Below are 21291 nucleotides of genomic sequence, written 5' to 3' on the forward strand. Positions count from 1 at the left end.
TGACTATCCCACATTAAATGGCCAGAGGGGCTTTGCAGGTGAGAATAAGTTAAAGGTTTTGAGATGAAGGGCTACCATGGGTCAGAGAGTGGTGTAATGGAAGAGGCGGAAGAGAGTCTCAGTGGTGAGGATTCAGCTCACCGTCGCTGGATTTGGTGCCCCGAGCTATGATCTGGAGTAGCCCCTAGAAGCTCAGGAGGATGTGTAAGTGACAGCGCACCTCAGACCTGTATGCTCAGGAGACTGGATTCCGGAGAGGAAGCAGTGGCCCTGCTAACACCTGATGTTAGCCCGGTGAGACCAAGTCAGACTTCTGACCTACAGGACTGTGATAGAATAAATCTGTAGTTTTAAGCCACGGAAGATTGTGGTAATTTGTCAGTAGCAATGGAAAAACTATTTTATAACTCGGGGAACAAATCCAAGTAAAAAAATCGGCAAAATACCTGAACAGACACTTCACCAAAGAAAATTTATGAGTTACATAAGTCCAAGAAAAGGTGCTCACCATCTTCAGTCATTAAGAACACAAATCGGACCCATGAGATCCACTGTCACTGGAATGACTGAAATTGAAGAGACTAGACCAAGCCGCAGCAAAGCTGGTAGGAGCACAGAGCGGGTCACCCACTTTGGAAAACAGTTCAATCATACACACACGCCCTCCATATGATCTGACCCTATCATGCTTGGTGTGTGCTCAAGAGAAGTGAAAACATGTCCATTCACACTGGTCCACGACTGCTGACCACATCTTTATTCCTAACAGTAAAAGGCTGAAAACACTCTTAACGCTATTCAGATCTGATAAACCATGTGGCACCTCCATACCACAGAGAACTATTTGGCAATGAAAAAGCACACATACAACACGGATGAATCTCAGAGCAGTTAGATTAATATTAGCACCCCCCCCAAATAAAAAAGCTGTATGATTCCATTTATAGAAAATTCCAAAAAATGTAAACTGATTTATAGTGACCAAAAGCAGACCAGTGGTTGTCTGGGAACGGGTGTGGGTGTAGCAGCTTTAGTCCACAGAGCCCTTGGGCAGGGTTGGGGCGGGCGCGCATCTCCCACCAGGTGATCGACACCAGGCCTGGCTGGCTGTTCTCCAGTCACCTGAGAGCGGATACTGGGGTGTGAGGCGATGGGCTGTGAGGGTGCTGCTCTGAATACACAGTGAAGCGCGCACACTGCCCAGAAATGTCCAGGGCCCATCAAGGATGGAGTCCTCCTGCATCAAGACCTTCAGGCGCATCCTTTTATTGAAAATAACTGCACTTCAGATTGAGGGTTCCCTGAGTCCTATGAACTCTGCTGAGTTGGGGGCAGCGGCCCAGAAAGCAGTCTGCAGCAGCCCCCAGTTCTGTGCTGTCATCGGGTCCCAGCAGCAGGGCCTCCTCCGGAGGTGGGGGGCCTTGCAATGCAGGTACCACCCTGTCCAGGCACCACCTCTGCGTCATAGGCGGGCAGTGGTGGCTGGCTGTGCACACATTGCAGTGACAGGCTACAGAGGAGCAAAGCTTCCAGTAAACATTTCCAGTACAGGGCACCGCTCAGGGCATTGATCTGACTGGCATCTGGGCAGATGACTCAGCCGAGCTGCTGGCCCAGAGCCCGGGAGACAGACTTGCAAGCGGATCTGGGTGTTCAAGGACGTCAGTGCCATGTGACTCAGGGTAAGCACTTCTGACCCAAGGCCCCTACACCGCCGACAGGGTGCAAGTGCTGGGCCACTGGGAGGTCTGTGAAGGAGCAGCACACCGCTGGGCCCCGGGTTAAGACCAGCTGATGACAAACTGCTCTCCCATGGTCAGCGAGACAGGGATGGCCAGAGTCTGGGGACAAGAAATAGGAAAACTGGGTTGGCAACTGAAGTGAGGCAGACGGGAGCCTGCAGTGTGGCTGGGCAGTGGACGTGGGGCCTGGCCCAGCCCTGGGAGTCTCGCTGTGTTCCCTCCCAGCACTCTTGGCAGTGGCCGCCTCAATCTGCTTTGGAAACGAGCTGCCCTTTAACCAGGGGCTGACAACGTGGACACGGGCAGAGGAAAGATGTGAAGTGTAAGGGACTAAACTTCCCACTCCCTGAAGTTCAGCTTCCTTTCTGCCCCTTGTAACACTCAAGTGTCCTCTCCATGCCGGACAGGGAGTCCCATGATGCCAGCTCAGCTGGTATTTCCCACCCCCTCACCCACCCTCGGGGATAGGCCCTCTGGACCCAATTGTGGGCTCTCTTGCCTCTGTGTCAGGGCTGAAGGTGAAGTTGGAGACAGGAACGCTGTTGCAGAGGACCTGCTGGGGGGCTGTGGCCACCCCCAGGACGGTCACATTCCTCAGCTGCAGGCTGGCCCCCTCACTGCTCACGTGCACCAGCTTGTTTACAAAGGTGTTCTGGCCGGAGCAGAGAGATAGGACAGGAGGTGTGAGCAGATGGTCTGGGGCAGCAAGCCCCACTCGGCCACGGTCTCTGGGCAGCACACCCCCTGCAACCCCTGGGATGCTGGCACAGTGCAGGGAACTCTGGTCGAGGGACTTGGCCCATGGGCTCTTCTCCCCTTCAGTCTGGTTGACCCGGAGAGGTGGCTATCCCAGGACCCCAGGCCCAGCTACCCTCACCGAGTCAGGATAGTCACCCCAAGTTGGCCCCCAGCCTGGGCGGATGTGACTCACGTTCTTGGCCAGAAAGATGAGCTGTGTGTAGTCCCCACCATCCAGCACTCCCAGGCTCTCCCCGTCGTCCCAGAACAGCTCCCCTTGGGCCTCCCCACTGGCTGTCAGGGCCACAGCCAGGGCCATGGGCTGCTTGCGGGACTCTGTGGTCGTGAGGGCAGGGCCCTGGGAGAGGGTGGCCCACATCACTGTCCCAAGCCAGGTGGAGGCCTCCAAACCCAGGTATGAGCAATGCAAGGCTAGGACAGTGCCGTAGTGGAAGAAAGCAAGATCTGCAGGACAGTCTATGGCCAAGTAGCCTGGAGGCCCATGGAGACCACTGACCCAGAGGGACACCTCAGAGGACACAAGGCCCATGGAGGTTTGCAGACTGACTGTTTTCTGAGAAGGGCCAATGAATCTCTAGGAGGCCCTCCCCTCTGCCTGGCCTGGGAGCAAGTCAGTGCAGGGATGTGTCCTTCCCCAGTCCAGGTCATCCTCACCCCCAGAAGAAGCATCTCTCCCTGGGGGTGGACCTCCAGCTGGACAGAGGCATGTGGGGGCCCAGCAGCCCCAGGGCTGGATGAATGGGCTCAGGGGCCCGGTCCAGATACCTGCATAGGGATGATGTGCCCGGCCCGGAGGTGGACGTTGATGGTGTCCAGCGGGGCGGACAGCGTCACCCACTGCCCCTTGCTGTGGATGACAGACGTGAGGGGTGCAGGAGGTGGGAGGCTGCCAAAGGCCTCCATTGGTACCTGGAGGGGGATGTCATGTCACAAAGGGTCCTGAGCAGTGCCAAGACCCTGTGCTGTTGTTGGGAGGCAAGATCGGAGACAGTGCCACAGTGGGGACAGAGCAAGAGAGGCTGGAGCCAGGGCTCGGGTGGGGCTGCTCAGAGGATGGGAGAAGGGGCAGGAGTGTGGAAGCAGGAGAACTGGAGTCCTGGCTCAGCTTGGTGGCAAGTCACCTATCCAGCCTCAGTTTCCCCATCTAAAAAATGGGTCCTGCAAGGATTGTACAAGATGATGCTAGTGGAGCAGCTCCAGGTGAGGGCCCTCATGTAGCAAGGACCCCTCCATACCAACAGTGCCAGAGGGAGGACCCCTCCACCATCTCCCCCACCCTCCCAGGCTTCAGGGCCCCAGGACTCACCGTCTGCAGGTCGTACCACGTGCCCTGGGGGAAGTAGCCAGTGACTTCAACCTTCTCAGCCTCGAGCACCGGGGTGATGAGCAGAGCCTCCCCCCACAGGAGCTGGCGGTCCACAGTCCAGGTGCTGGGGTCCTCGGGGAACCTTCAAACAGGAAAAACTGGCAGGGCGGTCTGGCAGCCTCTGAGGTCAGTGGGCTCAGGAGGCCCATGGGGAGGTTTGGAAGGGAGCTGAAGGGCCTGGGTTACACGTGGCAGGGCTGGTTCTGGCTAACTGAAGTCAAGGCAGGAGCCAAGAATAAGCTCTCCTTGCCTGGTTATCCGGGCATGACCTGTCTACATTTCCTACTTGCAAACTGTGCTTTTGCCCACGTGTTTTATTTGGTTCTTGATGTTAGTCTTACACTTGGTCTGAATTTCTGTACATTAGGGAGAGTGTCATTTTATTGACAAGTGAAAGTCACTCAGTCATGTCCAACTCTTTGCGACCCCATGGACTATGCAGTCCATGAAATTCTCCACACTGGAATACTGGAGTGGGTAGCCTTTCCCTTCTCCAGGGGATCTTCCCAACCCAGGGATCGAACCCTGGTCTGCTGCATTGCAGGCAGATTCAACTGAGCCACAAGGGTTTTCTGCTGTTCATTTGCCTTGACAATCTATGTTTAGAGCAGTTTGGTGTTTATTTTTCTGTTTATGTTCAAAGAAATGTTATTTTTTTTTTTTTTCTCTAAGTTAAACCTCCTTCCTTTGGTTTTTGCTTTTGATGCTTAGAAAGTCCTCTCCTGCCAGAGCAGAGGGAAACATGGACTTCTGTTTTCCTGGGGCTTTTTCTACAGTTTAATTTTTGACACTTAATTCACCTGGAATTTAAGTTTGTATGAGATGAGAGGAAAATAGATTTTTGCAAATAGCTGACTAATTACCACACTACTGAAAAATCCTTTAACCCTCTGATTCGAGGAGCCATTTTACAGGATAGTAACTTCTCAGGTATATCGAGTCCTATCTGGGGGATAGCTATTGGATTTCTTTGGTGGTCTTATTATCTTAAGCCCCAAACAGATTCAATCATAGTAGACTTACAACTTGTTTTGCCATCTGGGAGGCCTGGTCTGTACTCAGTGTTCACCATGGGATGTTCTGTTATCGAGGGCTCCCAGCCCTGAAATGGAATCCAGTGGGTGGGGACTGGGGGTGCAGGGGGTACCTCAGTGGGGAGGGCCCAGATTTTGCCACACCTCCTTCCTTTTGGTGCCTGGAACACCCAACGCAGAAGGGTGGCTGCCCTGGGGTCAGTGGGCCTGAGGCCATTGCTCCCAACCCAGGTACTCACTCCAGGAAAAGGGGCCGGGCCACTGTCTCGCCTCTGACGTGGGCCCCGTGGAACAGTGTGTAGAGATAGGGCAGTAGCACGTAGCGCAGGGTGAAGGCCTTCCTCATGGCTTGCTGCGCCGTCTCGCTGAACCTGTACGGTTCCTGTGGCTGCGGTGGAGGGAGTGGCGGAAGCACCTGGGATCTGGGGTGGCAGTGCCCAGTCCCTTCACCCCAGGAGACCTGGCAGTTCGGGGCCAGCCAGGGCTGGCACAGAAAGCAGCGTTCCCCAGGGCACAGCCTCCCCTGCCATCCCCACCCTACCTGGCTGTTCAGGGCATTGTGGTTCCGCATGAAGGGGTAGAAGGCCCCCAGCTGGGTCCAACGCACACACAGCTCCTCTGAGGTATTGCCCAGGAAGCCACAGATGTCAGCCCCTACCAGGGGCACCCCCAGCAGATTGAAAAGCAGGATTTCTGGAGGGCAGAGTCAGACAGGTCTGCAGATGCCACAGCCTGACCAGTCCAGGAGCCTGACAGACATGTCTGTTGAACTGGCGAGGGAGGAGGATCTCTCCCAAAGACCCTCCCACCCAGCCCCCACCCGATGGCTAGTGCATCCTGCACTTATGATTTCAGCAGAACAACCAGCTGTATCTGCTCCTTAACACCTAGAGTGTGCAGGGCAAACTGGATTGGCCAGGGATGAATTGAATCCCCTCCCCTCCCCACAAAGGTTAAGTTCTAGTCCTAACCCCCAGTTGCTGGAAATGTGACCACATTTGGAAATAGGGTCACTGCAGACATAATCAGGTAGAGGACATCAGGGTGGGCACTGATCCACCATGACTCGTTTCCCTATCAGAAGAAGGAATCAGATACAGGAAACCCAGAGGGTCCCAAACAAGATGAACTCAAACAGACCTACACCAAGACACAATTTCAATGGCAAAAGTTAAAGAGGATTCAGGCCTGACCCCCACGTTGGCCCCAGGGTAAAATTCAGAGCCAGTCAGCACCCGTGGGCAGAGCCAGCAGCGGCTTTGTGCAGGAAGAATGGACTCAGTTTGGCAGGACATCATATACAGGATGTCACATACGCATCACACGCGGAAGCAAGCCTGTGACTAGGAAAGCACTTCCAGGCTGGAGGGTTTGGCAGAGGCTCTCTTCAGCTGTGACTTCAGGGGGTCACCTCTACCCTCTCCCCAGGGCTCCTGAGCCATCCCTGGGCCTAATACGTCTGCAGCATCAGAGCTCTTGGAACAAGAATCAAAATTCTCTTTGCAAGGTGGAGCCAGGCACTGAGACAACAGGGGTGGGGGCGCCCTTTGGACTGAGCTCAGATGCAGTTTTCACACAACTCAGAATGTGGTCATCAGAAGGGATGTTCTAACAAAGCATGAATCCAAGATGGGATGCTGTAAAGAGGGGCACCACAGGTGAGCCCACTCGCACAGGTAGCTGACTTGCACAGGTGAGCCCTCTCACAGGACTTGGCGGCAGGCCCCACCCCATCGCAGCAGCATCTCTCTGAGGACCTGGCTCTGGACAAACTCCCCTGGAGGGGGCCCACCCTCTCCTCCTTGCCCCACCTCCTGACAGGTGTGCGCACCTGGCACGGAGTAGGAAAGCTGCTCCCAGTTGCTCCACACATCCCCTGTCCAGTGGCCGGAGTATCGGCCGTGGCCGGCAAAGGTTGAGCGAGAGATCACGAAGGGACGCATCCCTCGAGCCTTCACCAGGGCCCTGGGTGGAGAGAGCTGTGCTGAGCGGGGTCACTGGGAACCCCATCACTGCTGGCAAGAGTGCAGGGCAGTGCAGCAGGGAGGGCAGGCTGGGATCAAGGAGCCGGATAGCTGAGGCCTCCGCCCGTGTCTGCCAGGCAGTCAGCCCTGCCACCCAACTACCCTCAAAATGCATGTGTCCCAGGCTGGACAAACCTCCCTTGAAGCTCAAGGAAGCCAGAGGTCCTGACCAGCCCTGGCTCCCTGTCTTGTCACCATGCCCTTCCTCTGAGGCACCAGGCATGGAGCTGGAGGGCAAGAGGGGTTAGAATGGGGTTGGCAGGGGCCCTGGGGGAACCTGGGCTTCCTTCTCTCCTTCCCCAACCCTGGCCCCTCACCTGTGGGAGGCTAAGGCTTCAGTCAGGCCATACAGGTTGTGCAGGTCATAATGCGTGGACAGGAACTGGTGGCTGGAGGCACAGATGGTGGCTGCCCGGAGGGTCCCGCCAACCACCCCTGGAGAAGAGGGGGCTGTTTCCTTGGAGCCTCTGCCCAGCGGGCTGGTGCCCCCCACATCCTGGAGCCCCTTGGAACCTGGGTACAGTCTCCACTTCTCCAAGGACAGGACAAGGTGGTGCCACAGCCTGACCTCTGCAGACCTAGACTTCACCTCTGCCTGTTCCTAAACCAGCTGCGCCTGGAGCACCCCCTCTGAAGGGTCTCGCCTCAGCAGCACATGCCCGGTCAGCATCACATGGCTGGGGTCTCCCCACACGAACCTCACTCCTGAGGCTTCCCTCCCATGTCCCAGGCTCCTGCTATCCATCAGCTTCTCAGAAACCAGGGCTTCAAGCCTCCCAAACCAGAGAAGGGAAATCCCTTGATTTGAGCTATTAAATCCCCAGCTGACTAGTGCTGGGAATAGGCGGGTGGAGGCAGGCAGGGATCGGGGGACAGCTCACCTGGCAGGTAGGGCGGGTTCTCCAGGCTGTTGTCCGGGCAGCCATCCACCGAGCCCCTCACGAAATTGGATGGCTCGTTCATATCCTGTGAGAAAGCACCAGGGGGTGGACATCCTACGTGGTGCAGGGTGTGGGGCTGGTCCCCAAGGCCACAGGACACCCAGGGGCAGGGCCACACTCACGATCCACATGCCATCGAAGGGCACTTGGGCATGGAACTCGGTCACCATGTCCTGCCACCAGTCAAGAGCTTCGGGGTTGGTGAAGTCGGGGAAGGCGGTGAGTCCGGGCCACACCTGGACAAGAGGTCAGAGGGCAGACGAGGCCCCTGGAGCCTGCACAGAGGCCCTGGGCAAACCAGCTGCGGGCAGGGCTGCAGCCTCACTCATCTCCCCTGGGTGTGGGTGAACTGCAAGGGGGAGGAGCATGGGGAAAGGCCCCGGAAGCCACACTCCTGGGGGCCTTCCTCCTGGTCCTGGGCTTGCCCTCGGGAAGAAGCAGGGACTCTTCTGGATGCACCCCTGCACCCCCCACCACTCCGCCCCAGGAAGCCCCTGGGGACCCAGAGCACGTAGAGGACTCTGAGGTCTCTCTGAGGAGCTTTCGAGCTTGTGTCTGAACTGCCTGCAAACAAGGGCCCCTGACACAAGGATTCTAGGTGCCCTGCCTTGTCAGAAGCCACTATAACCCCCAGCTGTGAACCCCGCCTTCAGTACCACTGGCTGGAGACCACTCTTTCTCCCCCTTGCCCCCCAGGCCCCACTGTACCTGCCCAATCAGTGGCTGCCCAGTCTCATTGGTGATGAAGACCCCCCGCCTCAGACCCTCGTCGTAGGGTCGATAGGTCCCAGCAGGGCCTGAGCTGCTGATGGCAGGATCCTGGAGAGAGAAACCAGTCAGGATGAGAAGGAAATGCCTGAAACCTTGGCCCCATCGCTGGGAAAATGCTGTCCCTAAATGTTAGCAAGGCAGAAATGGATGCGGCTTCACGCAAGTCAACACGCTGTGCGTGGAGGTGCACGTGACCCGCCCCGGATGGCCAAACAGGGAGCGCCTGGATGCAAGTTACTTTTGCTTGAAGGGCCCAGAATTTCACAAATGCTCTACAGTGACCATTTATTTCATTTAGAAATAAAAATAAATGGTCTGGGAGTTTGAACCCCTTGAAAGATTGAAATCATGGCAGGTCCAGAAGCTGATGCCCAGTTCCATTTCACTGGTATCAAAAAATATTTCAACTCTTACACTCTCACAGGGAGAATGAATTGTGTGCTGGCCACATACGGAAGTATTGCTTTGATAGTCTTATACTTCAAGTTAAGGTCTAAAAAAACTCCAGCAATGAAAGCAACATAAACAGATTCTGAACTGTACATTATCTGTTAAGTTCCCATGCCTGAAGAAGCTAATGTCAACTCATCATGTGATACTCAATTTGTACAATAAATTATGAACCTGGAAAAATAAATAAATAAATGGTCTGCACCTGCCCTCCTTACTCTGAGTGAGTGGCCCTGGACACTGTTCCCTTCAGAGGGGCCTTGAGGATGGAAATGACCATCAGTCCAATTCCAAATGGATTTCCTCTTCTGAAGGGCATCCACAATGGCGACCACTTGGTTGTCTCCCCATCCCCACTTCCTCCTCTAGGCACCCCCCCCTCACAAGCTATACCAGCCCGAACCGCACCCCTCTGGCTGAGGGGACTGGCCTAGGGAAGTGCATCTTCGTGCTGAACCACTCAGAGCCTGCCCTGCTCCCCACAAGGCAGAGCTGACCACTGGAAAGAAAAGCAGGGGTCTCATGGAGCATTGCAGCTGCTCCGGCATACAGCTCCACCTGGCCTGCCCACAGCTGAGCGGTGTCAGCCGAGTAATGCCCTCACCACTTGCTTTCAGCGGTTCAAGCAACTTACAGCTGCAAGGATCCTAAGCAAAGACATTTCCAGGGACATCACTGGGTGGCAAAGGCCAAGCCTATAAATCTGACATTCCCTCAATACCAAAGACCCTCAGAAACGTCCTCCGTGCCCACGGCAGGTCAACGATACCACTGAGTTGGCACCACCGGACACTCAGACCCTTGGCTTCCAAAAGAGCCCGCTCCGAGTGGCACAGGACACAAGGGGCACTCACCACGATCATGATGTACCGCCGACCGCCCTGGTGGAGCTCCTGCACCATGGCCGGGAAGTCCCCGAAGTGGTCCTTGTTGAAAGTGAAGTCCCGTCTGGCATCCATGTAGTCGAGGTCATTCCACTGGACGTCCTGCAGCCACGGCACAGGGCGGTCGGGGCCCAGGCTCTCCACCCCCGCCCCCCAACGGGCCCCAGGCCCCTCCCCAGCACTCACCAGGGGGAAGGAGGCCCTGGTCATGTTCTCCACGACCTGGCGGGTGATGGCAGAGGTGGAGTAGCCCCAGCGGCACAGGTGGAAGCCCAGGCCCCAATACGGCGGCATGAACGGGTAGCCTGGGGGCCAAGGTGACCGTGAGTGGGCCCGAGGGGCTGGGGAGGGAGCAGCCGGGGCTGGGGCGAGGCCTACCCACGACGTCCAGGTACTGCTGCACCACGCTCTTGGGCTCCGGGCCCAGGAAGATGTACACGTCCAGGATCCCGCCTGTCGACCTCCAGCTGAGGGCTGGGCTGGGCTGCAGGACCACATCTGGAGGAAGCAGCCTTGGGGCTCAGGGACAAATACTCACCCCCCTTCCCCAGGGCCTTCAGCGCTGCACCAATGGGCCAAACACCTGCTGGAGAGGTCCTCCCGCAGGGAGCCGGGGGACCCAGGACAGTCACTCTGAGCCCAGCTCACTGAGAGACTTGGAGCAGGACAGGAAGGTCCTGAGCAGCCTGAGGCCCCCCTTTTTGGCCTTAGTCCCCCTCCTCACATCAGAGGTCTCACCTTAGGGGCACCGAAGGATAGAGCTGGCAGAGGCCATGGCCCACTGCTCATTTCTCGGAGAATGTACAAGGCCCAATCCTCTGCCCCCTCCTCTGAGACTGCAGCCTGTCAGGCAGGTACAGAGAGCCCCAGCACCCTCAAGGTAGGAGGGGGTGTAGCTGCACCAGGGAAACCCTGGCTGGGGGCTTAGAAGCAGAACTGGCCAGAAGATGTGGAGGGCCCCAGTGCCCCGTGCTTACCCATGGCATTGCTGTTCAGCAGGAAGACCCCGTGAGCCAACCCGCCATCCTCCAGGACCAGGTAGAAAGGGTGAGATCCATACAGGTTCACGTTGGGCTGGGACATGGCAGACACCCCACTTTACGTCCTGGCCCATGAGGCCCCTCTGATCCCAGACCCCCTTCTGCCACCCTTTTACCTCAGGGGCGATGTCCCGGTTCCAGAGGGTGATCTTGGTCCAGTTGGTGCTGAGCATCAGGGACCCAAGGTGTTCGGCAAGGCCTGTGATGTGCTGGGATGGCAGGGAGGTGGACAGCTGCAGAAACTGGTCCGCAAAGAACAGGGGGGCCACCGTGGTGTTCAGCCTGCCAGAAGAGTCCAGGTGGCCTCACATGAGAAGCTGACAGCTCCGTGAGCCCTGACCACAAGCGGCTGCTGCCCAAAACCCTTCCAGTCCTGGGAGTTGTGGCTCTGAGTACCACCTCCCCAGGAGGGCCAAACTGCTCCCAGACTTCATGGAGCTGCCCAGCCAGAGGCAGTTAGGGCACTCCGAGGTTCCACAGGGTCAAGAGAAAGGATGAGACAAGTTAATAACCGCAGTGTCTGGTAAACTGATATGTGCTGTGTGCTGTCCTCAGTCACTCAGTTGTGTCTGACTCTGTGACCCCGTGGACTGTAGCCCGCCAGGCTCCTCTGTCCATGGGGATTTTCCAGGCAAGGATACTGGAGTGGGTTGCCATGTCCTCCTCCAGGGGATCTTCCCGACCCAGGGATCAAACCCAGGTTTCCCACATTGCAGGCAGATTCTTTACTGGCTGAGCTACTAGGGAAGCCCACATTGATATGTACTATGTGCTAAACAAATAAATAATAAAGCAGAGTAGGGGGTATTGCCTGGAGTGGGGCTGCTCCTTTAGACTGGACAGGGTTTCTCAGCCGAGGCACTGCTGACGTTTGGGCCAATCCCTCTGTGTTCTGGGCCGTCCTGGTGCTGTGGGGAACTGGATGGAATCCCTGCTTCCCTGCCTTGGTGGTGACAATGTCTCCAGCTGTTGCCAAGTGTCCCCCGGGGAAAATCACTCCCAATGGGCCTCCCTGGGGTGGACAGTGTGAGTGGGGGGCCTTTGAGAAGGGGCCTTTGAAGGCTTGGGTGCAGGGAACAGTGAGCACCAGGGCCCCCGGGGGCCACGAACAGCAAGGAGGCCAGAGCAGGAGGGTGGACCACAACAGGGTCAGGGACAATGCTCTCCAGCTCCCTGACCCTCCCACCCAGATTGGGGTGGGGGGGGGCACAGAGACTAGGCACTCACAGCACCCGTCCGTCCAGCTTCCGCCGCACGACCACCCCAAAGGGCTCCTCCGAGAACTCCACGCTGTAGAGTGTGAACGGCGCCTGGCTATAGACACGCGGGGTCTCCAAGGGCACTTCATAGCGTCTGTTGGCAGGATCTTTGATCTAGAGGACAAGAAGAGTGTCATGAGGCCCTTGGTGGCTGGCCGCCCCTAACAGCTGTCTACTCCATCCTTCACCCTCCAGAGGAGGGAGGAGTCAGTTCAAGTCCCAGGGCAGCCGCACAGAGCCTGGAGGTGTGGACAGACTAGTCCACATCCCTGAACCTCAGTTTCCTATAGAGCCAGGAGAGCACCTCCTGTGGGCTGCCAGGTAAAATACAGAACACCAGGAAATCTGGGTTTCTGACACACAATTGTTTTTAGTATTAATATGTCCCAGATATTCTATGGGACTTACTTATGCTATAAAAAAAAAAAAGACTAATTCCTTAGTTATCTGAAATTCAAAATTGTATTTTTATTTCCCGAATCTGGCAACGGTTTTCAGCCTGGCATTCCTAGTCACAGGGTGAATGAGAAAACCTAATTCGATCACCCAACCATTGTCTGGGTACACAGTCATCGCTCAGTAATTCACGGCTGTTGTTAATTACTTTGTTAAAATAACTGGGTATTACTGAACTGCGTGCTGCAGGCTCTCTCACCTTTGTGTCTGGACATTCATTCAGTTGACAAGTTTTTACCAAGCGCCTGCTATGTGCCAGACACTGTCCCAGCGGCTGGGAATAAATCGAACAAGAGGCCCTGCCCTCAGTGGCTGGGATCCCACCCCCCACTGCCTGGAATGTCCCCCTTCCTGCCTCCTGCTTTAGGTCCCAGCTGGGATGTCACTTCCTGGGGGGGAACCTAACCTCTCACCACCTCACTTTAAGCCCTCCCCTCTAGAACACTCCTAGAGCCTGCCAGTCACTGTCTTAGTGACCCACTATCCCCTGAATGTAGATGCCAGGTCTGCTCACACCCAGACTCTGGGTGAGGGTACAGTACACATCTATGCATAAATAAACACCCCATAGAGTCCGTCTTCAGGCTTCCCTGGTGGCTCAGATGGTAAAGAATCCACCTGCAATGCAGGAAACCTGGCTTCAGTCCCTGGGTTGGAAGATCCCCTGGAGGAGTGCATGGCAACCCACTCAAGTATTCTTGCCTGGAGAATCCCCATGGACAGACGAGCCTGGCGGGCTACAGTCCATAGGGTCTCAAAGAGTTGGATGTGACTGAGCCACTAAGCACAGCAGAATCCATCTTCATCCACTGTCCACACACTCTCTCTGCCCCTGCCCAGCCCCTGGCCCCCATCCTGCCCACCGTGAAGTGGAGTCGGCTCTCGGTCTCCATCAACATGTCCAGCCTCAAGGTCATGATGTCCTTGGGGAAGAAGGTCGGGATGGCACGGGTCAGGGTGGCTGTGTACCCTGTCTCAGTGGTGGTCAGGTTCTCCAGCCTGTAACTGGGGTAGCTGGGAGGGAAGAAGCACCAGGGCTGCCCCATCTGGGCATCTGGAGGCCACTCTGCAGGCATGTAGCAGCAGCCACGGGCCTCACACTGCTGCGGGGTGATGCCCTTGTCTGGGGCGCAGTCGAAGCGGCTGTTGGGGGGCAGGTCGCACTGTGTAGGTGCTGCCCTGGGGCTGCCACGGCATTCTGGGCTGCTGGCTCCTGGCTGGCAAGCTTGGTGAATCTCGTCTTGGGAGAAGCCTCGTAGTTCTCGGGGGACCACCTCCAAGTCATGAAGCAGGATGTGCCCCAGGAGCGCCAAGGAGAGGAGGGTGCAGACCCCCAGCAGGGGGCGGGAGCATGGTGGCCACCTCATCATGGGTGGACAGTGGATCTAGGAAGCAGGCAGACAGAACAACCAGGCTCAACAGGACAACAGGAGGGAATGCCCAGGACCTCAGGGGACTCTCAAAGCAGCTTCCAGACTTGAACTTGGGGCTGGCCCAACAGCGCCCAGGGCAGAAGTGAGTGAGGGCAGACCTGGGGCAGGGAGGAAAAAGGGAAAGGAGAGAAAAGTCCCAAACAGGGAGTTGCAGAATTCTGCGCATTGTGAAGTCTTCTAATATGTCACAAATTAATGCATCTAGAATGTCTGTCCAAATGACTTAATGATTAACAAAGACAAAATAACAAAATGACCTAACAAAGACCCACGTGACAGATCAAGCGGAACAAGTTCCCACAGTAGATGGAGTAAGTCCCACTCTTGTATGAGGATTGTGGCTGAGGTGATTAGGTCTTGGCCAATGGGGCGGAAGTGCACCCTCTCTCTGTCCCTCTCTGCTGACCTGGATGTGGATACAGTCTCTGAGGGGTCTTGGGCACCACAACCCAGGGCAACACTCAGGGACGGCCAAGCACAGGAGAGAGGCCTGGCCCCCAGGACTTGGCAAGAGGAGCCCCTCCTGGCCCCTGCTGTCAGGTGTGCGAGAAACCTGCCCATGTGGGGTCTGGTTGTGAGTCTCTGCCATAGCCACTGCACTGGAGCCTCGCTCTGGTGACTCTGGTGTTAAGACTGTTATCACCTGCATCTTGCTTATCTTTATGTAAGGAACATTGTTTGTCCAGCTCCTCTGAGGATCAGTAGCCATGGATATGGGACTAAATATGCAAGGATTTTACTCAGAGAATCCTTTTTATCTGCTTGAGACAAAATGGGGAGGTTGGCAGAGAGGCTGAGACCACCCACATGTACCCACCCTTTTGACCCCACAGGAGAGTGGTGGCTCCCAGAGCCCCAGACTGTTATGCAGGTTAAAGAAGGTTGGGCAAGGCCATGGTGCTGGGAGTCCTCAAGCCAAAGCTGGTCCTTAGAGGGGTCCAGTCTCCAAAAAGAAGCCTGCCCTAGTGTTAAGGGCCAGGAGGTGGCCCCTTGCAGAAGATAGCAGTGATGATTTCAGGGCACAGGAGCTGAACCTCTGTCAGCAAAGCTCCTTGTGGCAGGAGGTCTGTAAGCTGCTTTCTCACGGCCTCTGGAAACATGCAGATACTGGTGGGGGTGGGAAGAAGTCACCCACCGCAGAAGTGCACCCACGTCATTGAGAGTCTGAGCCTGTCCCAAACACAGACCAGTTAGTCACCTGGAACATTCTGGCCACCATACTTCACCAGTATGTTAGGTGTAAGAGCAAACACTGCCGACACCAAAAGTATGGGGCTTTTTCACACTCAAGTCAATTCAATTCTGACAAGAACTACTGGATTAGCAAAGACCCTACAGGTTGAGGGCTCAGTCCCATGAACTTCCCCCACCTCAGATGCTAACTGCAAGTTCCAGACTGTCACTTCTGACCATGTGGCTATCAATTTCCAGGGTTCACACAACACCCCTCACCTCAGGTTCAATACCTGGCTAGAACAACTCAGAACAACTCACAGAACTCAGGAAAGTACTTGTTTATTATAAAAGATACAACCTAGGAATACCCAGAGGGCGGTATGGAGAAGGGGTGCTCAGCTTCTATGCCCTCTCTGGGCTGGCCACCCTCTGAGCAACAAAATGTGTTCACCAGCTTGGAAGTTCTCTAAACCCCAACTAGTTTAGGGTTTTATTATGTAGGCACGAAACGATGAGATCACTGACCACTGGTAATTAACTTAATCACCAGCCTCCTGAGGCCAGGTGAAAGTTCCCACCCTGGAATCCTACCTTGGTCCTTCTGGGGACTAGCTCCCATTCTGAAGCTGTTTACAAGCCCCCAGTCATCTCATTAGCATGAAACATACATTCTTATCACCACCAAGATTCTAGGGTTTTTAGGAGTTGTGTGTCAGGAACTGGAGACAAAGACGGGATAAATATAAATTTTTTATACCACACAGTGTACCAGCTCCACTTGACTCTGCCAGACACATCTGTGATGGTGATTATTCAGAAACTTGGGGAATTCAGAGTGGAAGGTCTTGGCCCTTCCCACCCAGACTTCAGAAGTTGAAGAGGTGGCCAGTGACACAGTCAGGGCAGCACCCCATCCCTTCCCTGTTTCCATTTTACAGACAGGGAAGACAGCCTAGAAGAGGGAAGAGATCCTACAATGGGGAAGGGCCACACTCATGGTGCTCGACAATTTAGAGAGAAAAATGGGGAAGGACTGACGGTCAGTAGGTTAAGTGGCGCCCCGGAGGGACTGTCGCCTCGTTTTCTGGGCTATGACTTTGAACCATTGCTCCCCAGGCCACAGTGGTGGTAAGGACAAGCTTGGTTCAGAGCCCAGCTCCACCACCGGCAGAGGCAGCTGAAGGATTTTAAACCTCCCGTGCCTCAGCTTCCTCCCTGTGAACGTGGGCAAGGACAGCCTTCCTCGCCCAGCTCGGGGGCAGGGAGTGGGTACCGTGGAGCTTCCGGGGTCCCCATGTTACCGAGATCACTGTCGTCACTGCTGACCGCTGGCGCGCGGCCCTGGCACGATGACCTCAACTTCTCCAAAAGGAAAGCACTGACAACCAACCCTTCTATCGATCGACCCCTCCCTTCTCGGGCTTGAAGACTTGCTGGATCCGCCAAGCCACCAGTCTGTGGGGTTGCCGCGGACCGCCCCGGCCCCGCCACTCGCTGGGACCACCCGCAGCCCCAATCCAGCTGTCGGGCCGGCTCACCTCCGCGCACGCGCGCCAGCCGCAGCGGCCACCTCGGGATCCAGCGCCCGCGGCGCAGTGGCGGCGAGTCACGTGACAGTTCCCTGCGCAGGCGCCCTTGATGAGTGCTCATCCCCGGTCGTGCGCCCTCTGGTCGTGGGGCGTGCAGGGGCATCCTCGCCCTGTTGGCCTCGGCGCCCCTGGAAAGTGGGAGGGGCCCAGTGGCCATGCACACTGCAGGAGAGAGGGCTCTGGGGAGAGGTCTGGCCTCACCTTTTGCGATCCGGGGAGGGTGCGACGCCCCCGAGTGAGCGAGCTCTCCGCGTTCTAGAGCCCACCAGGCCACTCCAGAGGCCTGACTGTGCGAGTTTATCACCCAGAGGCCGAAAATGTGGAAGCAACTTAAACTTCTTCTGAAAGGAAAATGTCATAACCCATAAAACCGACTGTCATGAAAATGTTCAATGACACGGTACTTTTCGTACAGTGAGAAAAGGCTGTTAGGAGGAGCAAGCTTGTACTGCAAGAAGCTAACACAACATTGTAAAGCAACCATGAGCTAAGTTGCTTCAGTGGTGTCTGATTCCTTGCAACCCCATGGCCCGAGACCACTGGGCTCTTTTGTCCCTGGGATTCTCCAGGCAAGAATACTGGAGTGGGTTTCCATGCCCTGTTCTAGGGCATCTTCCTGACCCAGATATCAAACCTGCATCTCTTCCATCTGCATTGGCAGGCAAGTTCTTTACCGCTAGTACCACCTGAAGTGAAAGTGAAAGTCGCTCAGTCATGTCCCACTCTTTGCAACCCCATGGACTATACAGTTCATAGAATTCTCCAGGCTAGAATACTGGAATGGGTAGCCTTTTCCTTCTCCAGAGGATCTTCCCAACCGAGGGATCCAACCCAGTTCCCCTGCATTGCAGGCGATTCTTTACCAGCTGAGCCACAAGGAAAGCCAAAAAATACTGGAGTGGGTAACCTATCCCTTCTCCAGGGGATCTTCCTGACAAAGGAATCCAATCCAGTGCAGGTCTCCTGCATTGCAGGCAGATTCTTTACCAACTGAGCTGTCAGGGAAACCAGCACTGCCTGGGAAGCCCAAAGCAACTATACTCCAATGGAAATTAATAATAAAAGAGGAGCAAAATTTTCAAGTGAAAAGTTGGATCCTGTGACCCTGTCAGGTGGAACCAGGCACAGAAAGCCCCACACAGCAGTGTCAGAGTGTGATTGAGGGCTTCCCTGCTTCTTTGTGGGGTTTGTGTAGAATAAATACACTTTTTCTCGCACATTCAGAAAAAAAAATTTATTTTCCTCCTGAAACATTTAAAATTATCTTATAGAAAATTTTCCCTTTAAACTGCAGGGAAGGCATAGGTACCAGGTGCTTGGGAGTCAGAGTGTAGGGGGAGGCGCCCTGGGTGGACGAGGACTCTGGAGAAGTGGGTAGACAAAGGGAGGTCTGTGGTCACACACCTGTGTGATCTCACCTCAGGCTTTAGGCCTCCAGATGCAGCCAGGGATTCACATCCCCCTGGACTTGCTCCCATAAGTTGGGAATCTGGATTTAACCCATGCTGGAGGTGGGGGCAGGAGCAGAGGCCTGTATTTCCAGTTTTACTAGGAGAAGTTAGCCCAACGTGGGCATGCAGGTTTGTGTTCACTGACACTGCCTTTGCAAGTGGAAGACTCACCAAAATGGAACCGCAACCGCAGGGATTTCCTACAAAAAATTCCTACAATGCCACCCTGTCTCTCTTAAATGGTGTCATTCTCTGAGGGTAGGAAGATTCCAGTTCTGATGACACACAAGACTGGTCTCCTCCTTGTGGGGGTTGGGGATTGGGGCTCTCTAGGACCCGGATGACTCCAGCCTTTTGTCGATGGACTGGCTGACCTTGAGCAGGGCCTCTTGGAACTGGGGGTACTCTTCCTTCACGTGGTGGAGGATGGTGCCGATGCTGACCAGCCTGTCGTGCAGACGCTTGAGCTCCATCAGCAGTGACTGCTTATTGCGGAGCATGAAGACGTACCGCCCGTCCTTCACGGCCTGCAGGTACTTGAGGCGCGTCTGCAGGGCCACGAGCTCAGAAAGATTCTTGGGAGGGACAAGAGACCCCATGTCAGGCTATGCGTGTTCAAAAGAGGACACCTGCTGGCCTGGCACGAACTCCGACTCAAGGATGCACCAGTGGAGAGCTTGGCAGATCCAGGGGAAGGGGCTGATGGACCCGCCCTCACCCACAGTCCAACCTGCCAGGTGCCCACCACACCCATCTCAGTTGATCGGGCCCAAACACTGCAGCCCTGAGTGACCCTTGCCTTCTGCTCACACCATATTGAATCCAGTAGAAAATCCCAGTGGGGCAGCTTTGAAATGACACACGGAGTCTGATGGCTTCTCACTAGCCTGAGGCTACCCTGGTCCATGCATCCTTCTTAAGAACTATGATGGCCTAAGACAGGTCCTGTCCACTCTTGGCCCTCACATTCCACACTCATCATGAGAACCAAATGATTGCAGTGATCCCAAGCCACTCCTCACCACCCCATCCCTGAGGGAGCAGCCCATGGTCACGGTGCTGCCCCCTCCAAGCCTTGCAAGCCTGGGGCCTTGGGCAGCCTCCACTCCTGCTGTACCTGGGGGTGCTCAATCCCTTGCCTCCCCTTCAAACTTTGACTCAAATGTCACTTTCCCTGTGTGGCCATCTCAGACCACCCTCCTTCCTAGTGCTGCCCCCATCCACCCGACACCCCTTCTGTGCTTCCTGTTTCTCCAGAGTTATCTGTCACCATCAGAAATGAGGTATCATTGTGCTTATTAGTTTGATTATCTGTCCTCCAACCCTCAGAAGGTGACCTCAGGGAGGGCAGGGGTTTTCACCTTTTCTGTTCACTCTACCCCTGGCACCCAGGACAGCGCTGGCCCGTGGAGCCTTCATGAGCAATGTGAGGTGGACGACAGCAGTAGATTGCTGTGATCAGCCTGGGCTTAGCTGGGCCAGAGCAGGCCTTGTTGCTGGGTTCCTGTGGCCCTGGGGCTTGCCTACCTGTCGCTTGAGGGTCGCCAGCCGGTCCAGCTCAACTTCAAGCTCGTCGGCCTCAACCTGCATCCTTGACAACTGCTCCTGTTTCTCCAGGAGGGAGTCACTCATGGATTTTTGAGATTCTTCCAGTTCCAGGATGGTTTGGGTGCACTCCTCGGTGGCCTGGGGCGGCGGCGGGGGGGGGGGGCAGTGGTGAGACAGGAGCATCCTGGGACCCTGCCCCCAGTTATTCAGCGGACAGAGAAGAGTCAGGCAGGGAGGACCCCCAGGACCCTCTATGCACACAATCTGGGAGGATTCCAAAGCTGGGGTGTAGGAGAGTGCCTCAGGTGGGGAGGCCAGCGAGGGAGCCATGGCCGGACCCTCTGTGGCAGTAGGGGGAGGATTCTGTTGCCAACCTGGGCAGAGGAGGCCCCTGGGGAGCAAGGAGGGGTGGAGAGGGGTGGATAAAAGAAAGTCCAGGAGTGGCCAACATGGCAGAGAAATGCACAAACCAGGACCAGAAAAGGCCCCTCTGCACCTCCAGGAACGTTCAAATAAGCAGTTGGATCAAATCCATCATTTTCAGCTACTCTTTCCTCATGCGGGACTCCCCTGACCAGGGCTATTCCAACATTCTCCACCTGGTCCTCTGGGTGACACCACGAGGTGAGGACCCATTTCACAGGTCAGTAAGCCAAGGTACAGAGAGGTTGGACAATATGCATGAGCCACAAGTAGAAGAGCAGGGCTAGGACCCACGGTGGGGCTCCAAGGCCAGGTTCTGTCTTGGACAACCCTTGCCTCTCTGGGAGGGGTCACTGCCCCGTCTCCACTGACAGATGAGGAACTGTGGGGATGGAAGATTTCTCACCCACTGAGATCACATAGCCGGCCAGTGGGGGCCGAGGGAAATCTGAGCTCAGATCCCTGCCTGGTGACGGCAAAAGGAGGCGGCACAGGGGCCATAGCTGGTCCCCTCCCTGGGCAGGCACACACCGAATGGTTGGTCAATGTGGCCAGGTGGACGGGGACACGGGCTCGAGTGGGTGCCCTCCACGTTCCCATCAGCCCATCCCCAGCACCCACTGGGCATGAGTGACACAGGGGCTCACACTCTTCACCAACACTCCGTGTTTCCCTGACGCCGTTTCTGTTAGAAGAGGGGGCAAAAACGGGGCCGCTTCCAGTCCTGAGCTGCACCTGCCTCATGGCTCTTCTGTTAAACCCAAGACAAACTCCCAAGCAAAGGCCTGATCAGAGCAGGGCATCAGGGACACCCAGGAAGCACCTGTGGATCTGGCCGCCACTCTGTCTTGACCCAGAACCAGCATGTGGGGTGTGGGCTCAGACTTTTGTCCCCCAGTCCAGAAGAAAGTGGCCTATCTGACTCAGGAGCTGAGCTCCTTCCAT

At 55.8% G+C, this 21291-nt stretch overlaps 3 protein-coding genes across 7 annotated transcripts in view; 1 reads left to right on the top strand and 2 right to left on the bottom strand.

The window, feature by feature from the left end:
• Positions 1-736: 736 nt before the first annotated feature.
• Positions 737-16981, bottom strand: GAA (alpha glucosidase). Of its 5 annotated transcripts, none has more exons than XM_061392651.1 (20): positions 16874-16981; positions 13590-14111; positions 12239-12384; positions 11128-11293; positions 10949-11045; positions 10350-10469; positions 10158-10276; positions 9942-10073; positions 8575-8685; positions 7989-8102; positions 7807-7891; positions 7243-7360; positions 6733-6866; positions 5443-5594; positions 5141-5289; positions 3808-3949; positions 3267-3410; positions 2674-2838; positions 2242-2394; positions 737-1841 (listed from the first exon to the last, which is right to left on the bottom strand). In XM_061392651.1, exons 2-20 carry the CDS (start codon positions 14094-14096, stop codon positions 1782-1784), a joined length of 2814 nt encoding a protein of 937 aa, XP_061248635.1. In that variant the 5' UTR covers positions 14097-14111; positions 16874-16981; the 3' UTR covers positions 737-1781. The 5 variants fall into 5 exon arrangements, with proteins under 5 accessions (XP_061248635.1, XP_061248632.1, XP_061248637.1 ...); XM_061392648.1 differs by having other exon boundaries at positions 2199-2394; positions 13590-14257; positions 16874-16956; XM_061392653.1 differs by having other exon boundaries at positions 13590-14257; positions 16874-16955.
• On the top strand, positions 8931-9281 carry LOC133232792 (ATP synthase membrane subunit K, mitochondrial-like). Its single transcript, XM_061392661.1, has one exon. It carries the CDS (start codon positions 8986-8988, stop codon positions 9160-9162), a length of 177 nt encoding a protein of 58 aa, XP_061248645.1. The 5' UTR covers positions 8931-8985; the 3' UTR covers positions 9163-9281.
• Positions 16982-18143: 1162 nt separating the features above from the next.
• Positions 18144-21291, bottom strand: part of CCDC40 (coiled-coil domain containing 40) — a 42405-nt gene continuing 39257 nt past the window's right edge. The window contains exons 20-21 of the mRNA XM_061392646.1: positions 19903-20061; positions 18144-18950 (exon numbers count right to left, since the gene is read on the bottom strand). Of these exons, the coding sequence (XP_061248630.1) occupies positions 18705-18950; positions 19903-20061 (405 nt within the window). The 3' untranslated portion in view covers positions 18144-18704. The remainder of the gene's footprint in view (positions 18951-19902; positions 20062-21291) is intronic.

This window comes from Bos javanicus, chromosome 19 (genome assembly GCF_032452875.1).
Source record: "Bos javanicus breed banteng chromosome 19, ARS-OSU_banteng_1.0, whole genome shotgun sequence".
Lineage (NCBI taxonomy): Eukaryota > Metazoa > Chordata > Mammalia > Artiodactyla > Bovidae > Bos > Bos javanicus.

Coding starts and splice junctions, on each gene's coding strand:
- GAA (XM_061392648.1), bottom strand. CDS start 14,096: ATGATGAGGTGGCCACCATGCTCCCGCCCCCTGCTGGGGGTCTGCACC. Junction 8,103..8,574: donor GGCAGCCACTGATTGGGCAG/GTACAGTGGGGC, acceptor CCTCTTGTCCAG/GTGTGGCCCGGACTCACCGC. Junction 6,867..7,242: donor GAAGCCTTAGCCTCCCACAG/GTGAGGGGCCAG, acceptor CTCTCCACCCAG/GGCCCTGGTGAAGGCTCGAG.
- LOC133232792 (XM_061392661.1), top strand. CDS start 8,986: ATGGCAGGTCCAGAAGCTGATGCCCAGTTCCATTTCACTGGTATCAAA.